Source organism: Vanellus vanellus (assembly GCF_965231255.1).
Source record: "Vanellus vanellus genome assembly, chromosome: 8".
Classification (NCBI taxonomy): domain Eukaryota; kingdom Metazoa; phylum Chordata; class Aves; order Charadriiformes; family Charadriidae; genus Vanellus; species Vanellus vanellus.
The window spans coordinates 25,461,499-25,481,387 of NC_138913.1; the positions used below are offsets into that span (position 1 = coordinate 25,461,499).

The following is a 19,889-nucleotide window of genomic DNA, read 5'->3' on the forward strand; positions in this document are numbered from 1 at the left end:
TAGGCAGAATTAGTGGTTCTGGATGGACTGACTTGCCAAAGAACACGTTGCATCTGTAAGCAGCAACTTGTGCCTTTCTACTTTACAGCAGTGCTTTGCAGAACGTGTAGTTCCCATAGGGGCGAAGAATACATAATATTAAACGGCACCAGCTGTAATAAGTGATGGAGTACAAAATTGCTGCAAACTCCCTTACTGCCACAGGCCAGCGCTCAAGTCTAAACTTTCTTCCTTGGAAAGTAAGACACTCAAGGATTTGTTCCTTTAAGTGCCTGACGATTTAAACACTTAAAAAATGAAAGAAAAAAAAAGAGTTGGGAGTATCTAATATTCCTTTGCTCTGCTCCAGAAGCTTTCTGGCTTTGTTTGCCATCTGTCACCTCTTTTCTTTTTCTGCTTCCTTCTCCGATACCAGGGACACAAGCATGCCAGCTTTTAGGGCTTCAGCCACAGCGCGGCCCTGCCTGCAGCAGAGGGCAGGCAACACGCAGCCCGCCGCACTGCTGCCAGCAGCCGCCTCACACGGAGGCAGGGGAAAGCCAGCAGCATCAGAAGATGGCCACTGAATGGGCTTGTCATGAGGGGGTATTATTTCATGCCAAAGAAGCTCCAAAGCCATAGCTCACCATGTTTTGCATGGTGGTTTTGAACTATTTAACACTTATCTGTTGTCTTTGTCCACTTCCTATTATTTTTTTCCCCTTCTCTTCCTTCCATTACCTCTTGCCCACTCAACAACTTTTCTAGTTCTCTTCAACACTTTTGTATGCGCTGAGGGTTTTTTTTGGAGATCCTGGCTGAAAGCAGCAGGGGGCAATATGGCAGGAAATGCAGTTTGTGAACCCTGAAGGACATTATATTTTACAGCCCTAGAAGAATAAGCCAAGGTTACAGTTAAGTTCGTCACCATAGTAGGTAGTGCCTACCTCAAAGTTTGAAAATCATGCCCCTGCATGGAGTCCCATTCTCGTGGTCCGTGAGACCTGCGAAGGCAGCGTGGTACTGGATGAGCACAGAGCCGTTCACAGCTGACCCTCCAGAGGCAATGCCTGTGCTGCTGCTGGAGACTCAGAGTTGCAGGGGCACAAAGCTCCCGAGAGACCAGCCTCGAGCCGCCAGAGAGGTTTGGAAGTCACTGACTTTTCATTCAGTGGCTGCGGTTTGAGGGTCTCATGCCTGAACTTCACCTGAACTTTAGGCTTTAACAGCATTTACCCTTCTAAAGGCTGTTCAATACCTTAATCTTCCTCCTTTATAGAAAGCCTAAAGGTATTCAACGTACGTAAGGTTGTACAAAAACATTCACGTGGCCAAGCACATGGCTTTCATGTTGTTTTGCACCTGAGCCTTCGTGCAGCAGTGTCTGCCAAAGGGAGACTGTTCTGTGGTCCAAAACAACTCTCAAGCTGCAATGGGGAAGTCAATATTCAAAGCAGTCAGACGAGGAACATCCTGGAGTTATGACAGCTCACTGGAGTAGAGGAGACACCTTTCTGGCAAGCTTCTTGCCAAACCTGGCACAGCATATGCCAGTATCTCAGTATTTAGTCGCAGCTTTGAATGGCAAAGAAATCAGAAGAATGGAAAAAAAAAAAAAAAAAAAAAAAACCACAACCAACCACCACCAAAAATCTCCATTAAAAAAAAAAACAACTTGAACCCAGAAAACACAACAAAAAGAACCAACCACCTAAAACAAAACTAACCACATGGAAAGACCGAACTCTCCACCCCCCCCAAAGAGCTTATTGTTGTGAATAAAAATACAATGTGGCAATTATGTGGACGCTTGGCAGAGACAGCAGCTAGTGTTTGTGTAGGAAAATAGCAATAAGTGTAAAGTCATGGTTAATTGTATGGAGACACAATCCTTTGTCCCTTTCTAATGGCTCTAAGAAAGTCTGCTGTGGCCTTGCTGTGCTTAAGGAATATAAGGAATATTTTGCGCCGGTGTAGTTATTTATCTGCTCTATTGAAATTCCATTTTAGCATTAGAACACACAGTGTCTGTTCGAGCTTCCAGCCCCCATTCCTGGCAGCAGCGGCTGTTTTCCTGCCTGATGCGATGGCTTGCCTGTGTTTTTGTGTTACAGCATCTCTCCCCCCCTCTCCCCCCCAAGCTTTTAATCATGATAAATCTCTTCTAAATGCAGGCAACTTTTTAATCATCTCATCCAGTCTGAGATAGATCTTGTGCCAGTTTCATCCTACAAGCTATGATGAGCAGCTGCTCAAAGCTTTCCTGGTGCTGTAGGTGGGCTCCGAGACGCGCGGTGCCAGAGCCAGACCTAGTGCTAGGAAGCGGCAGGCACAGGGAGAGCAGAGACATCCGATTTATTCTCCAAGGTATTTTGCTAAGTCAGGCCTAGGAACAAGGATCAGAGCGTTGTTTGTACTGCGCCAGTGATAGCAGATCATAAAGGGCATGTTCCATTTTCTCCCATGACTGTAAAATCCATTTTTCTTTACCGGGGTAGAGTGTTATGAATTTCACCCAAATACGATTTATTTTTACAAATTATTACATAGAGCAAAGTGGCTCTAGGGAAAAAAAAAAAAAGGAAAAAAAAAGAGAGCAGCGGAGAATTAAGAAATATCTCCCTGCATATTCCCAGAAGTAAAAATTCTGTTTGGATGTTTTTCAGGCAGCAAATGAAACGCAGCATCCAATATCCCATATGTTACTGTGTCAAGACTTCTGTGTGGGACCAAAACATTATTTACCTGTAATTTCTGAGTCCCGTTGTCCTGACTGACACCCCAAAACTGCTGGTAGCACCAGCAAGCATCAAGTCTCTTATTTAGGACAACAGGACCATCTGCAAAGGAATTTCTGTCTATCCCTCGATAACAGCGTTTCAAAGAGAGGCCAAACACTTATAGAGAGGTTCTGCCCCAGTCCATAGCCACATTTCTAGCCCTCGTCCCCACCAGAAACAAGTGCAGATCTGGACTGAGGTGATAATACGCTACAGATACAGACTGCTCAGCTGAACTAAAGCAGTAAATCTTTTGGAGTTCCACTGCATTATTAATTTTTTATTAGACCTTATCAGATAACCACCTGTAACTAGATTATTAGGTTCTAAAATTAAGTATCTGTCTAGTTAGCCTTTAAATAGATGATTTTCTAATAGGTGGCATCTCAGTTTATCTGCATTCTTCACTTTTACAGCCTTATATTTCCTAGTTCGGCAACCCGATGGGAGATTCAGCGTCTGTAATAACCATCTGAATGGGGAATTGTGGAGGAGCGTTATGGCCTGTAGCCACTTATTACATAAGATGTCAAATTTCAAAAGCCAGACTTATCCCCAGTGTAATTCCGTCAGCTTCAGTGGTTAGCGCCAGGACTGTTTGGTTTTGAACATGAATGTATAAGAGATAAGCTGTAATTTGCAGTCTCTGGCAAATGCTAAATGCTGTGGACCTTAACGGTGTGGACCATATATTAAGATATGTAATAGATGCCTGGATTTTGGTCAATAGGTAGTATTTTAAAAGTGCAGCAATTAATTGTAAATGTGAATGGAGCGGGGGGGTGTTAAGTGCAGGTTTGGGTTTGGTGGCAGTGGGGTTGTTTTTTTTTTTTTTGTACTCAGCTATCAGAAGCTCACACTGCGAGGCTGCTGCTTCTCATCCAGACCACTTATTTCATAAACATCAGGTTTCGTATACAAACGCTTTCTGTAACCATGAACGGTTGCGGCTCACTCGAAGAGGTGTTGCTAACGCACAGCACCGCTCCCGCCTCGGCCCGTGCCCGCCACCGGGGATGCTGCGGAGCTTCCCGGGCACCGGGAGAGGATCCCAGCGCACCGGCACAGGCATCCGCACTGGAAGGAGGGGGGGGGCCGGTACCTCTCGGGAGCCGCCCCAGCCCCGCCAGGGCAGGGATGCCGCCGCACCGCAGCATCCCTCGGGCTCCGCTCTTCCCCCGGTGGCCCCCGCCGGCAGCCCGGGTCACGTGTGCGGGCCGTAATCCCGGAGAAGGGAAGGGGGGGGTGTCGTTACCGGGGGAAGGGGGCGGCGGGAGGAGGGGCCGCCGCCGATGAGGGCTGCAGGCGGCTGCGGGCGCCGGAGCGGCGGGGGCTGCGGCCGCGGCCATGGCCTGGCCCTGCATCAGCCGGGTGTGCTGCCTGGCCCGCTTCTGGAGCCAGCTGGACAAGTCCGACCTCTCCGTGCCGCTCACCATCCACAACTACTCGGACATCGAGGAGCAGGAGGAGGGGCCGCCCCAACGCGGAGGACCCCCCCCGCGGGGCAGCGCCCGCCCGCCCGCCCCGGCCCCCCGCCCGCGGGACACCGCCGCCAAACCGGGCGGCCGCAGGAAGAGCCGTGCGGCGGCGGCGGCGGCCAGCGGAGAGCCCTTCGCGGCCGAGACCCAGTACCGGCGGGACTTCAGAGCCTGGCCCCTCCCGAGGAGGGACGCCTTCCCCTGGGTCAGCGCCAGCAGCGCCGGCGGCGGGAGGGACGGGGCCGCCCCCCTGCCCGCCCCGGGCCGCACCGCCTGCGCCCTGCCCGGTGGCGGGGGGGGACCGGCGGCGGAGGGCTGCGGTGGCACCGAGCAGCTCCGGCCGCGCTCACCGGCGAACGGCGGCCACACCACCTCCTACAGGTAACCGGGACCCGGCTCCGAGCGCCCGGGGAGGGAAGGGCGGGGGGATGCCGCGGGCGAGGGATGCTCCTCCGCAGCGCGGGGCGGGGATACCGGCGGCGGGGAGGGGGGGACAGACGAGACACGGACGGACGGGGGCTGCCGCCTCGCCGGCGGGCTCAACCTGTCGCCAACCGAAGCCGCGTTTGCTTTTGGAAGCGCGGTCCTCAAAAGCGTCGCTTTTTGCCCCGGCGGGGGTTAGGGGGGAGCCGCGGGGGCGGGGGGATGCCGCGGGTACCGGCAGTAACGGCGGGGTGGGATCCGCCGTGCCGCATCCCCAGCGCGGCGGGAGGCGGGAGGGCTGGAGCCGCCCCCGACCCGTCCGTACGCTACGGCCGCACCGACCTGCGCCCTCGGACCCCCCCGGTGCCACCGGCTTTTGCCCCTTTAAAACTCCTGGGATGCCGCCTTCACGGGGAGCCGAATTGCTGCCCCAGAGGTTAGTCAGACACAGAGACGTAGGGGGTATACCCGCAAAAATACACCAGTATGGGTAATGGGGGGGAAAAAACCGTCACAAACCACCTTTCCCAAAGAGCTTTTGAAAACCATTAAGTCACTTTTCTGTTACTGATGCCTGCCTTTGCCAGGGATCAGTCATACTGATCACACGCACTTATTTTTTGGAACAAGCAGTCAGGAGGGAGGCATCGAAATTCAGCCCCCGTTCTCATTGACATCCACCATGGGAGGAGAGGGGATTTCAGCTCCTACATGGCTGCTGTTGAATATCGTACCCGTTTCATGTTCTTACAACAACGCTCCCTAATAATGACATTCAGCAGATTTTAGTACACCTATGAGGTATATTAATAGAGTAATTATTTTTATTCCAATAGAACCCCAAGTATTTAGACACTTATTCTCAATTATGCACCTAGGAGACATTTCCCTTCAAAATTGCAATTCATCGGGTTATTATCACAGGGCTTTTAAGACAAACACCCTTGGGGCCCTGGGAAGTAATACAGTCCTGCATGAAAGCACGTATTGCTTATCCCACTCCTCCCTACACGGGCGGCTGCCCTGGTACTACTACAGTTAACGTATGGACTCTGGAAGGGATAACTGCAGCATCTGAATTTATGCGCTATTTTATCCTTTACCACATCTCACAGGACAATCACAGAACAATGATTATTTTTGAAAAGTACTTTTAAATTTCAAAGCAGCACGGGAATTCCTTCAGAGAAACCTGCCTAGAACAAGACGAGCAAGGTTCATCTTTCAGAAACACGTCCACCTCCACGTTGCTGGCGAGATCTCCCTCCTGCTTCAGCCTGACCTCGGAGGAAGGGTGCATTAGCCGGCGTTAGAGCCGCAGCTGCCCTACAGCAGTTCTGACACTCAGCAAAGTCACTTCTCGCACCTTTCTTCCCTCCGACTTGTCTGTTCTTGCACAGGGCTCTCAACTACAGGAGTGAAAGGGCAAGAAATTTGCAGGTCATAGGACAAACGCTGGCCAAAGCGAGATACCAAAAAGTAAATCAAAAATACCTCACAAGAAGTAAGACTTAAAGGTAGTGGAGGAACTCCTTGCAGCTGACCGGAGGAGCAGTGCGGGACATGCAGGAGCAGTGCAGATAGAGATGCAAGCCGGGGGCAGCCACACCAGGACAGAGTTCTCACAGACACCTTTAGGCTGTTTGAAGGCTATATGGTACTACTAACGCACACACAGCTCTGCGAGTCAAGCCACCTTGGGCTTATTCCAGTAATTCCCATGGTTTCTTTGAGTTATCACCCAGTTCAACACCACAAACTTAATAAATACCCATACCACTGAGCGCACCCTAGAGAAGTCACAACAACCAGCAGGAGAAGAGTCCGCAATTAACTTTGCAAGCAGCAAGGGTCTGTTTTGGTTTGGATTTGTTACCTTTTTTTTTTCCTTTAAAAGAAAGGCCAAGCAGGAACGGAGTGGTTGGTACTCGGCAGAGTTCCTCACACTCGCTTTCAGTTACACCTGGGTTGGTATTTGGTAGCTTTAGTCCCTCCAAAGCCCCACTGGCCTGAGGCAGGGAAGTGGCAACCCACAGCACACGCACCCTTTGTGAGCTCAGCACCCACAACCCCAAGGAGATCTCCAGTAGCACCCCTGCCGGTCAGGTCTCGTTCCTCTTACCTTATTATTTCCCAGAGGCAGCGTTGCAGTCTGCAAACATGTCTCTCATCTTCAGGCAGTAGCCAAACAGCTCCATTAAGGGTTGAGCGTTCTCCACCTTCCTAACAAAGGACAGAAGGACCCTGCTCATGCATTAAGCTGTCCCTCAGTGGCCACACAGCTCCACTAACCTCTGGCAGGAGGGACCTGCCCCGCTTCTTGTAGGCTGCACCCACCCACAGGTGATGTGGAGCACTGGGGCAGCAGGAAAGGCACATCAGCTGTGGCAGAGGCAGAGTGGGGAGGAGGTCTGGTACTGGGGGCAGCTGGAGGATCTGGAGGAGGAGGAGGAGGTTGGGTGTGAACTACGTAATGCCTTTGGGGTGTTTGGGAAAAGGGAGAGGGTGTCCTGCACAGAGACACACAGGAACTACTGGAGGCAGGTTAGAGAGGAGCAAAGGCGTGGAAAACATACATTTTTGGTCAGACCCTCTTATTTTCTTTCTAGGCAGAACCGTGAGGTGATTCCCCCTTTTCTGTTGCAGGAATATCGTCCCTTTCCTATGGCTCAGCCCTGCGAGTGGGCAGGGCAGCCTTGAGGAGGGGGCTGCACGCGTGGGGAGCTGTGTCCGCTCTCACAAGAGATGGACCATTGGGGTGCTGGTGCTTCAGCCGCCTCAGCTGCACACCACGAGGCTCCTGCCGGTAGTTGATGGGCTCCTGCCGGGTGGACACGGCCTCCAGCTGTATTTTGTGACTTTGTCCAGTCCCAGCAGCTGGCTGGGCTTGCTTAATCTTAAAGTGCAAAGATCTTGAAGGGAGGGCAAGGCTGGCTCGAACAGGGCAGTGCAGAAAAGTTGGCATCGACACATGGTCCGCTCCAAGTTTTAGTGGCAGTAGTGGTTTTCTTGCTGAATTCTGTAAGGTGTTGGGATTTTTTTCTTTTTTTTTTTTTTTTTTTTTAGGTCTTGTGGTTGGTTTGTTTCTTTTTAATTCAGGGATTTTGACTGCATGGTTCTACAACAGCGTGTTTGTTTCTGTGGAGCACCCGAGTGTGGCGGTGAGTCCCCTGTAACATTCAGCACCGCTTGAGACGCTTTTGTGCTTCAGCGCACTGCTCCCGAGAGACTTTGTTCTGCAAGCTCCTGCTACGGCTTTCTCTCTGCCACTCTTTTTTAAGCTGAGAAGGAAACTCGGCTGCATACAAAACCGGCTGTACGTGGCGCAGCCAGCCAGCCCGACCTGGCATTTCCCAGAACAAAATAAGCCCCCGGGATCGGTGACCAAGCCCAGTCCCATTCCCAGTGACTTCTGGGGCAGCCTTTCTCTGGCCAGAAGAAAGGCAAAGGTGGAGGGGTTGTTGGAGGAATACCTGTACCTCTGAAGAAGCAAAGATATTTTTTCATTTTGAAAGAACAACGCTGTATAAAAGGTGGTAGCGGAAAGAGGGGACAGCTGCCTGCCCTCCAAACTATCGCCCCAGGTCCCCAGACCTGTGGGGCAGGTTCTGTCTCCAGTCCCTGGATTTCTGGCTGGAGTTCTGCAGGGTCTGAATGAAGTCAAACTGGGCTACATGGGGGGAGCTCAGGCACACAGGCTGAGGCAGATCAATACGAGCTGCACTTGAAAGACTAAAATGGGATGTGCTCCAACTGTGAAAAGATCCCGGGGACTGCCGCAGAGAGTTGCGGTAGATCACACCTCGCTGATGCTGGAGGAGGTGGATGGAAGCGCTGAGCCACCCTCTCTGCACCTCCCTGGGGGTTTGTCCTTCGGGGTCATGGAGGTGGTTTCTCCCTTTCAGCAGTAAGTTGAAGGTGCTGTGTACTCCTGACACAGCAGAGACTGATTGCAGACAATTAATTGCAGTACTAGGTCTTGATTGCATCTAGCAGACATTTTAGAAGTAGACAAGTGTTTTACTTAGCTCCCTTCTACAGTGGATGAGAGAAGCTGGTGCTGCCAGGAGGTATCTCCAGCTGGCTTTGCTCTCTGGCTGTCATCTTCTTGCCTTGTCAGAAGGCACGGGGGCTGAGGGCCCAGCCTGTCTGCCGGGGCTGGTATTGCTGGGAGGAGAGCCCCGGTCAAGGCTCAGCTGTACTTCTTCAGGTCACTTCAGACCTCAGTTTCCCCTTCGGTAACCCGCCAGTTTCTGGAAAGCACTTCAAACACGTAATTGAAAACGTTGCATCAGAGCCGGCAGCGATCGTTTTGCCTCTTCTTCCCCCACCCATCGGTTTTGCTTCTATTAGCACTCGGGGAAGGGGGAGGATGACCGGGAATTTCCGCACATGTGCGCAACACCAGCCCCCAGCGGAGCCTAATCTCTGCCGCTGGTGTTCCCACACAATGGGTGTTTCGAGCGGGTGCGAGAGTCGAGAGCGCCCGACCAGTTTGCGGGTGGGAGGCACAGCGGGAACGCAGAGCAAACTGGGGGCCGTGAGAACAGCAGGGTTTCCTGCTCACCCAGAGCGAGCAATCTTGTTTTGTTGCTTTGATGAAAAGAAAATGCACAAAGAGCTGAAGTCATGAAGGGTAAAGGGCCTGATGTGCAGTTGCTAACGATTTTGGGAATAGCAGGGTGGAGGATCCCTCCACAAACTGAACTCCCACCTTCCTGAGCAAGTATTCAACACGTGTGCCGTGAGCAGGAGCAAACAAATCCTTCCCACCAGGGGAGATAATGCAGAATAAAGAGGAATGACACTTCCCCCCATATTTTCACAGAATCACAGAATGCTCAGGGTTGGAAGGGACCTCTGGAGCTCATCTAAGTCCAACCCCCCTGCCAGAGCAGGGGCACCTACAGCAGTTGCACAGGACAGCGTCCAGGCGGGTTTGGAATGGCTCTGCCCTCACAGGAAAGAAGTTCCTCCTCATGTTAAGATGGAACTTCCTATGTTCAAGGTTGTGCCCGTTACCTCTTGTCCTATCACTGGGCACCACTAAGAAAAGACTATCCCCATCTACCTGGCACCCCCCCTTTAAGTATTTAAAAGTATTGATAAGATCCCCCCTCAGTCTTCTTTTCTCTTTTGCTGTCTGTACTATTCACCTGCCTTCAAATAGCACTTGTGCGGAAGGGCAAGGTCCGCCGTGGTGACTGCTTTGCATTGGAAAGCATCTTATTTCAGCTGTGCAGAAGAAAACTGAGAAGACACCTGCCCTGATGTTCAGCAGAGTATGGGATCACCACGCACACCTGAGCCAGCAGGGTTAATAGTACTGTGTATGAGGAGCTCCATCCTTGATCCAGCAGGATATTTAAACACATGCTTATCCTTAATAATGGGAGTAAAGCTTTTATAATCAAGGCTTACAGTTATCTTTACATTCTTAAGTATCTCGCTGCTTGGGGAAATTAATACCGAGGCCCCTGATTTTTACCCTATTTAAGAAGTAAGCTTGCTTGGTGCGGGCATTGGGATGGATCCAGGGAGCCGCGCTGTGCAGTGCGCAGCCTGGATGGGGGAAGGGAGGGCTTGGAGGGGGACAGAGCCGTGGGAGCAGAGAGCGAGGGGGGCTGGAAATAGTGGCTCAAGAGAGGGCGTCCGTTCTGCAAAGTACGCGGCAGAACTGCAACGGGGAAGATTCAAAGCTGTTGTGTAAAGGTAGGAGGAATTCCCTCCACTCAAAGTACACCCCAGCTTACGTTAGAGGAAAAGGAGAAAGAATGGGATAATGACAGAAGTCAAGACCCTAGGGAATACCCACAAACTCCCATTCACACAGCTCCGACAGGAGGGAGGCAGCTGCCTATCCTCTCACACCACTGTAAGCGCTCCTTCCTCGGGGGTCTGGCTGTGAGCACAGCAATCCCCCAAAACTCACCCTGAGATAATAGCTTGAAGCTTGAGGGTTTTTTCCTCCCGGCCTTTCAGTCCAGTCTTTTGCAGCTGCTTCTCTCCGGTGAGTCATGAGCAGCTCCAAACTCCATGTAGCTGCCTGACCTCGCTACAGGTGAGAGCCAAGGTGGGAAGCAGCCAGATGTCTTCTGCCTTCCGCCTCTGTAATTCCTCTGCGCTGCTCTCTCTGCCCTTCTGCTACAGCTTTCTTCTGCCCCTCCAGCTTTTTCTGTCAGCCTCTCCTTTTTCACCCACGTCTGTCCTCGCGCTGTGCTCTTTGGCTGGACAGGAGAATGGGCACAATCTGCTCCTGCGTCCCAAGGCTTGGAATGGCTTCCAGCACCCCACCGGTGTGTGACACAGCTCAGAGGAAAAGCAGTTTAACGGCTCTGTTATCCATGAGGGCTCCTGGCTTTGTCCATCCCCCAGAGCTCTCACCGCTGCGTCCATGACTCATGACATTCGCAGTCGTTCATTGAGCGGGAGATGTCACAGCGCCCTGAGCTGTGCAGGCTTTTGCCTGTCCTCTGGGAGGGCACTGCTGGCTGCCAGCTCTGCCTGGGCAGGACACAACTGTCCCCCCGAAGGGTGGGACACCACCTGCACGGCTGTGCCAGGAACCTGCCCGAGCACCTGCGAGGAGCTGCACTGCAACCGGGGTACCACTGCGTACCCCACCACCTCCTGCCCGAACCCCGTGCACACCAGTCTGGCTTCCCCAACAGATGTCTGGAGTAGCGTGTATTCAAAAAGAAAATCTTAATAACAGAGACCCCCAAAATGTGCACAGGGCTTTCCCTCTGAAGGGGGAATGTGACAAATGTTCACTATGCTGCTTAAATCTCACTGGCGTGCTGGGTACGAGAAGGAAGAGGGCAGTGGAAGAATAAATGCAGGCTAGCTCAGGCTGTGTAGCTCAGAGTTACTTCCAGCTACACAGCATGAGCCTTTTTCTCTATTTCTTAGATGAGAAATTGGATTATAATACAGTGGTTCAGAATGCCACTGATAATTAATCACCTGAAGGAAATCGTGACATGATGAGGTACTAAAGAGCCAACTGCGATGGCACTGGTGGTGTACTATGAGGCAAAGGAATGCTATAAACACCAAAGGTAAATCTGGCTGTAAGTGGCAGCCCCAGCACTGCAAACAGCATGGATGGTATTTCCACCCTCTGCCTCCCCACCCCCAACAGAAATGCCCTCTGTCTCAGTGAAATCAAAAAGTTTTCCAGGTTAGATTTTCACCAGGTCAGTAAAGTAAAAAAGATTTGGCAGGCAGCTTTCCCTGCAAAGCCAGAAAACATTTGTGGAGAGCATGAAACGGGGGAAGAACTGGAGGCAGCACATGGGCCAGCAGCCGTATGGCTCTCGGCACCCACCGACTTGGGCTGCAGCAGCGGCACACTGCGTTTGGAAGGAACAGTCCTGAATCCATCATTCCCAAATCGCTCCCCCAAGTCTGCAAGGCCACAGGGTGAATCGTGGTGGGAGCATCCCCCAGCCCAACCCCTCACCCAGGCTGTTCGACAGCCCTGGTACAGGCGGTCCTGCTCACCCCGGGAGGGAGACAGCCCACAACCACCAGCTCACTCAAACAGCTCTCTTCGAAGCTGGGCTTCCTAGTAACGCTCTGGTAATTAATAGTCCAATGCTTTTATTTGTTTGTTTCTAGCATATACATTAGCTGCGCTCCCACTTGGTCCACTTCCCATCACTGCCGGGGGTTAAACTGTCCCTGCAGGCCACCAGCCTGCCGCTTTCCACACCGCACTGAGCCAAACCTTCCCCTCCGCACGGCTCATCCTGACACTTTACAAAAGAAATGCCGTTCCCCGGGCTCTGTTAACTGGTTACCAAACAAACGATTGACAGACCAGTGATTTATGGGAGCAAAGCAGTTCCACAGTGTAATGGGGCAACCTCATGGAGAAAGCTGCTTCTTATTTCTTCCTAGAGAGAGTCGGAGGTAAAGAAACAGCAGTACACAGAAAGCAGCCCTTCCCTTTTGATCTCGACTACTTTAAAGCCTGCCTACAGCTCAGGAGGTCTCTCTCTCTTTCACAACCTCAGTGCTTTAGTGCTTAGAAGTACCACTGGGTCATTTCTATTTATGGACATCAAAAAATCTCACCTCTGGGTTGTAACAACGGAGAACAAAACCGAACCTAAAGAGAGCCTGGACACTGAGCTGTGGGCCTGGAGGCTGTTCCACCTCCACTTCAGGTGCTGCAGCCCCAAAGTAACCTGACAACTGCTGCTGTCTAGGGACAAGAGGAGGAGGAGGGAGGGAGGGTACAGCAGGAAGGATGAAGATGACTGTCTCCAGCAGCAACAGCCAATGTCTCCCGTGTTCATCCCCAGCAGCAGCTGGATGCCACGCCACTCTGGGCTCTCCCCTTCTCCATGCCATTTCTGTAAATTCCTCTCCCACCATGCTAATAACTGCTACTTGTGTGATCTTGGATGGACACCATGGATGCGGGAGGGGAGGGAGAGGCGATGCACAGGCTGAGCTGGACCTGATGCATTGGCCTCCTCAAGCACAGGAAGCAAATGTTGCACCAGGGAGTACATGGGGGGAGAAAGTCACTAAATCTTGACACTTGACATCTCAAACTAAGTACCATTAAAAAGCGGTGGTTCCTCTTCCCCGGGCTCTGAGTAGCTCGTGTATTTTGACTCGACTCATGACTGATTTTTAGACAAGTCAGCAAACTGGTATTTGGGCTCGTGTTCCTTCTGGCTCTCGGCTGTACAGCTGGAGATGGGTGCAAGTGTCCTGCAAGCTGAAAGGCAGAGCGAATGTGGTTAGCTGTACCTTCCGGACCAAAGGTTCTCATTTTCATTTCTTGCTCGGTTTCAAGTACCCTGGCTCCCGAAGGAGAGAAGCCCTCTCTGTTGCCCCCAGCCCTTCCCTGCGGCCCAGTGTCCTGGCTTCCCCCAGGAGGAAAGTCTGGGTCCAAATAAGAAACGTGACTGAGCCCTGACTGCATCTGCCCTCACATTTCTGTTTCTGTGGCTGAAGGCAGAGTGTCTCCTCATTCCACGTAGGTGCCTCGAACGTCGTTTTGGCTGTCCAGGCTGAGCGGAGAACGGTTTGGCTTCCAGCCAGAACGCGGGTCCCGAGATCCAAAAGGAGCTGTGTCTGGGGGGCTGCCAAATCAGCAAATGATCTGCTCCGGAGCAGCAAGACGGAGCCGGCTGCAGAGACGGGCAGCACAGTCGTTCCCTGAGAGCTGGGGACACACTCCCCTGCAGCGTAACGCAGCGTAATGCAGCAGGGAGACCGGCCGGCACGGGGATGAGTGGTTAGGAATCAATGCCACCAGCATCCTTTGAGGCAATCTGGCTTTATGTGGGGCAGCAGGCTCCGGTTCCTGGAAACTGCTGGGATGTAATTGATGGCTTTGTACCACTTTGCTGGTATTTTGCCCAGTAGCTCTGCGTCCTGCCTCTGGCTGCGCAGCAGAGCGGAGCTCAGATTGAACTCAGCGTTCACACACGCCCTGCTTGAAAGGTTGCCTTCCCGGCACATCGCTTGTCCAAAATCACCTTTCTGCAAAGGTCCTTCCTTATCTCGCGGTGCTAAAGCAGCAGGAGCAGCCCCAGGAGAGCGGCGCAGGCACTCACCTGCTGCCTGAGCTAGGTGCAGGGAAGGAAGAAGGTGGCAGCTCAGAACGACGAGAGCAAACCCATTCTAGACAAGATTTGCAGCTCTCATAGGCAGCCCTGAGAGGGGCCTGCCTTTCCTTTCTCATGGGCAGGAAGCTCTTCTGTAGAGCAATATCTGTTACCAACCGAGTGGATTTAAGGACTCACTCCCCCTCCGCTCCAGCTGACCAACCGCCGCCAGCCCCGGCTGTGGGCTCCTGCCCGTTCCCTTGTGCCGGCGCCTGCGCTCATCCATCCTGACGGAGGGCCAGTGCCGGCAGCTAAATCAGTCAAGAAACAGTAACTTAATTTTTTTAGAATTAATTCTGTTATCATGCTGGTTTATCTGGCTGCGATACAGCCCAGGGTCGTGCCCTGTATCTACAAACCAACCAAGAAAAGAGGCAGCGTTTTAAGGCTGAGCCTATGTTTAGAAATCGAGCGTAAAACCAGGCAGTGGATATTTTTGGTAATATACTAAAAAGATCAAGACTAAACTACGCATTCTAAAATAATACTCCATGCTTATACACTCTAAATACGATTCTTTAAAGGAGGAATTTGCAGCTACTATCAAAACAGCAAATAGCACGCTTGGAAAAATGAAAATCAGAAAGGCTGCGATCAGAGCTAAGCTCAGCACATGAACACACAGCCTGGGACATGGCTCAGGACTCAGCCTTACCCCTTGATCCTGTGTATAAGCAGCTAGTAAAATGCAGTTATTTCTTAAGTACGCCAGGGTACGAACATGAAGTTGCCACATCTTGGTTAATCACCTCTGCTTTTGCTACAGAAGCTGTTTGCCAGAGGTACATACACAAACGGAGCAGACTTGTCTTCTCCTGTGAGCAAACAAGCCAGCTCAGCTGGCTGCTCCTGCAGCCTCCAGAAAGCCCCGATGGAGAGGGCATTAGCGGAGCCCGTTTGTGACAAGAGGCGCAGAGAAGCAGTGGGAAGGCCACAGAAGGGAGCTGGCAGCTGAGCTAAGCTGGACCTTGCCACGCTGTCCCTCAGTGCTGTCAAAGCACGTGCTGCCCCTTTCTCAGGGCGGTCTCCACACCCATTTCTCATGTGTCACTGCTCCAAGAGTAAGTCAGCCAAGTGCCTTCTCCTCAGACATCACCATGCAAAGTCAAAGCACTTGCCCCCATCTGAAGGAAAATCACTGGCAGAAACATCTGCCCGCTGAGATGGTGTCACCCTTCGTGTGCGTTTCAGACCGAGTTGCCACGGAGGCGCAGCCCAGCACACATTGGCAAACGCGCCTGCTGTTGAGAGAGATAAAGCCAAGTAAGGGAGCACCAGCGGCCTCCCTCCCTGCGTGCGAGGGCTAGGCACTCCCAGCCCCAGACCACGATGTTTCACGTTGTAAAGTGGCCAGTGAGCCGGCCAATGTTTTAGCTTGTAAGTCGACAATGAGCTATCAAGCAAAAAGTCACCCTGACTTTTTCTTACCCAGGAGGAAAGCACCGAGCACCTCCAGGCAGAGCATGTTTTGCCAGGAATAAAAGACGAGTGAGGTCAGGGCAGGCAGGGAGCCCAGTCTATGCCCTGTTGCAGCTTTCAGCCTGGGCTTTCTGGGAGAGGCAGCCCCCTAGACTCAGTTCTTCTTTTATTCTCAGTGTGCCGTAGACAAGTTCCAACTCATGAGCTGATTGAAACCAGCCTTGCCTTCTGCCTCTGCAACCACTCTGAGCAGAAGTTCCCCTGTAAGTATGTCGTGTTTTACAGGTTCTTCTGTCTTGACAATCTCATTTCAGGCAAGAGTATCGCCCATGGACTGGAGCAAAACCATCCAAGCCTATAAAGACAAAGCAAGGCTTCATCATCCCAGAAGACCATTTTGTTCAAGAGACAAGCTACAAGGCAGATTTTAAGGTAATTAACATTTTTTAAAATCCCAAAGTCAACGTGAGCAAACGTGAGGCATCAGGAATGTCTCATTTGTTATCGGTGTGGTATGTGTAGAATAAAGCCATGTCCTCATTGACCACTCTTTCATCACTGCACATTAGGTAGCATGGCCATGCCTTGCTGTCAGAGAGACATGATAGAGCATATCATACTGTAACTTACCATAATTCAACCCAAGACCAAGACTTTATACTGCATGACAGTCACCAAGGTCAAGATTCACAATTCCCTCAGTTGGATACCTTACATACAAGGTGTGTGTCATTCTCTCCCTCCGTAAGATGCTTTTGACAGCCCCTGCACACACTCAGCACAGTCAGTGTGCATGAGCGTTAGGGCTGTAGCGGGAGATTCAACCCATGGTGCTAACACCAACCGGGGACACAGGTGTTTGCATGGGAATGTGCACAGATGGCTGCCTGAGGAACAGCACCCACCCCAACAGGACAACCCCCCCCCCTCCCAGGGCTGGGAAGGGCAGAAGGTCCCCCTGGTACCAACACCAAGGAGGATGCAGCTGTGGCGAGTGGCCAAGCCCCACGGCTCTTGGGCCTCTGGGACTTCCTTGGGATTTCCCTGTGAGTTTCTACAACCCTCTATACCAGTGTAAGGTCATTTTCTCGTTGGTAAAATACATCTAAGCATTACTGAAAATCCCATGAGGAAATGTTCTCCCTGTACTCAGCATTTTCCCCTGTGGGGCTCCACATGCTCCCCGTCCCCATGAGGAAGGAAAGTGCGCACCGACCAGGCTCTGGTTTAGCTGCTTTTTGCATTAGACCACCAAAGAGAAGGGCACCTCACAACCAACCGCAAAAGCCGATCACAAGCTGCACCGAGCGACTCGGAAAGCAGAGACAGGGCCAGGGCTGAATTCCCCGGCCGCAGCCTGCCGTGCCGTTAGACATTAACAGCAGCTACTCCAGGGCCCCTTGTACAAAGTAAATCTTTGCCTTGGAGGAGACAAAGAAGAAGTGTTTAATCAGCAGACAGCCAAGTGCCTCCTCCACAGAGGACGGCTGGCACACTGCTGCGACAAGGCGCGCGATGGGTATATCCAGCTCCACTGAAAGTGGGACAGTGACCTCAGGCAAAACAGAATTTGCAAACCTCACCAAAACTTCCTCCTTGCTGTGAATGGTCTGGGCTGCTTACCGAGGGGCAGCAAGGAGGATAGAGGGTATTTAACCCTTAATCCTTGTATTTAATCTTGTATTTTGATCCTGGAGGGGCAAAATACAGTGTCTTCCTATTTGGCAGATAGGATGCAAAGGAGAGGGTCCCAGATGAACCCCTTGGAGTCCCTAACCCAGATCTTGAGAAAGGGAAAGAGAAGACTGGAATTCCAGACAGAAATACATGCCACCAAGGACACCGCACTCTGGACCATGTAAGCTAAGGTCCCGTTTCCTGCAGCCCCAGGGTATCGCCACGGCCTCTCTTGCAGACAGCATGGGAAACATGTAATCTGGGATGAAGATGGTGCTGAGGAGCCACCAGTTCAAGCAGAAGTCAGATTGTCCCTGGTTTACACTTGGCCATCTGGACTTTCCCTGTTGCCTGAAGCCCATGGCTTTGCTGGACACATGGGAGTCAGGTTTATGTCATGTCCTGAGAGTGCATGTAGGACTCAGACTGCCAGTTCTCCCCAGCTACTGAGCTGTGCACAGGCTGTTTGTGATGCTCCTCTTGTTCCTTAGTGTGTCAGATGCATCCCCGGAGGAATGGAAAAATCAGAACAATGCAAAAACAACAACAAACAGATCAATAGCTTTCCCTATACTCTCTTTGCCTGTGGTCTTGCTCTTCTTTCTCTGCTCAGATGGTGCCATCAGAATACTCAGCACCCAGAAGAGCTTTCCACCCTTTCATGTTTTATGGCCAGATTCACTCAGAGTAATAGAATCGTCTAGGGTGGAAGGGACCTTTAAGATCATCGAGTCCGACCACTAACCTAACATTGCCAAAACCACCACTAAACCATGTCCCTCAGCACCACATCGACCCGTCTTTTAAATACCTCCAGGGATGATCACTCCACTACTTCCCTGGGCAGCCTGTTCCAACGTTTGAAACCCTCTCTGTGAAGAAATTTTTCCTCATATCCAATCTAAATCACCCTGGCGTAATTTGAGGCAATTTCCTCTCATCCCATCTCTTGTAACTTGGGAGAAGAGACCGAGCCCCCCCCTCGCTCCAACCTCCTTTCAGGTCACTGTAGAGGGCGATATGGTCTCCCCTCAGCCTCCTTTTCTCCAGGCTGAACATCCCCAGTTCCCTCAGCCGCTCCTCATGAGCCTTGTGCTCCAGATCCTTCACCAGCTTTGTTGCCCTTCTCTGGGGCAAGAGTCCTGGGCTGGATGCACAACTAAGGCCAGTCCTGTTTCAGATCCTTTGGCTTTTAAGCATTAGGGAAGACACAAGCATCCAGGTGTCCTTCATGCTTCAGTACAAGCACAACAGCTACGTATTGGGTGAAATTCTGACTCCACAGACATCAGAGAGAACAACCTCTGTTATCTCTACCTTTCCTCTAGGCCTGAGGAGTTAACGTCCTTATCAAAGTCCTTGCAGTTTCACAGCCTGGCATGGCCAGTAACCAATTTTTCTCCTCCGGGTACTCCAGGCCTGCTCACAGCACACGTAACGTGTGGCCCCATAAAGCATTACAGTGGAGCCTTGTGACGGAGCCTGGATGGCATTCTCCAAAAGATTAAGGACCAGACATACACACCGCCACAATTCCCGTCGCTTAAATCCAGCGCCAGCCCAACGGGGAGCGTGTTGTGGTGTTTGTAGAGTTCGTGAAGAGGGCAGCTCTTTCTCTGGCAGAGGCTGGCTACTGCCAAGGCCTGCCCATCCCTGATTGTCCCACACCACACACCTCGAGGTCCACAAAGACCCTCCTCGGTGGCACAGGGGAGGCTGGAATCATCCTGTGCGCCAAGGCTGGTCTCACCTATGCCCAGCCAAGAGCTAACGCTTGTTGGCGAGTGGCACGTTAGAGGGGAGAGCAGATCCACCAGCACAGCGCTCCAGACCCCTCAAACTCTCCAGACGGTTGCACCTTGTGTCGCACTAACGTTTCTCTCGCCCCACTAGATCCCAGAGGTGAAGACCAGGTTCTCCCCCAACCCTTCTGCTGTTTTCCAGGCACCGTCACGGATCCTCAACGTGTGAAGCCGGACCCTCCTCACACCCAGGCAGCTTAAACGCGGCGTTTCGGTTAAGATGTATCACTATGCAATTTTCATGAGGAGCGTTAAGATCAAAGAACCGGTATTATCAAAAGCAGCTCCAGCGATTAATGATATGCACACACACTTTCCGTCAACACAACAAACCGCAAAGCACTCTGTTCGGGACCGGCAGAGCACGCTGTGAGGAGTGACCTAGTTTTTCACGGGAGCAGGTTCATGACTACACCAGCTGGCATCACGTTAGGAGATCGACTTTGGGCAGCAAAGGCAGCACTGCAGGCAACATCCCTACGCTTAACCGCGCAGGGTGGGAGGGAAAGTGATCACAGGCAGGATGGGTAATTAAAACCAAAAAGAGTTTTATTTAGCAGCACCCTCTAAGTAGGCCAAGTGAATGAGAGGGAAGGGTGTGCCTGGCTGACTTTGAGCTTCTTGAGGGGTTTTGGGAATAGGACCTCAAATGGCATCACCAGAAATCATAGCGCCAAAGGGGCTGGTCTGAACTTCCAG

At 51.9% G+C, this 19,889-nt stretch overlaps 1 protein-coding gene across 1 annotated transcript; it reads left to right on the top strand.

Annotated features, from left to right (window-relative positions):
- Positions 1-4,106: 4,106 nt before the first annotated feature.
- MAP6D1 (MAP6 domain containing 1) lies at positions 4,107-19,359 on the top strand (the record flags this gene model as incomplete). Its single annotated transcript, XM_082487160.1, has 3 exons — positions 4,107-4,618; positions 16,026-16,143; positions 19,282-19,359. The coding sequence occupies 3 exons, from the start codon at positions 4,107-4,109 to the stop codon at positions 19,357-19,359; spliced, it is 708 nt and encodes a 235-aa protein (XP_082343286.1).
- Positions 19,360-19,889: the final 530 nt, after the last annotated feature.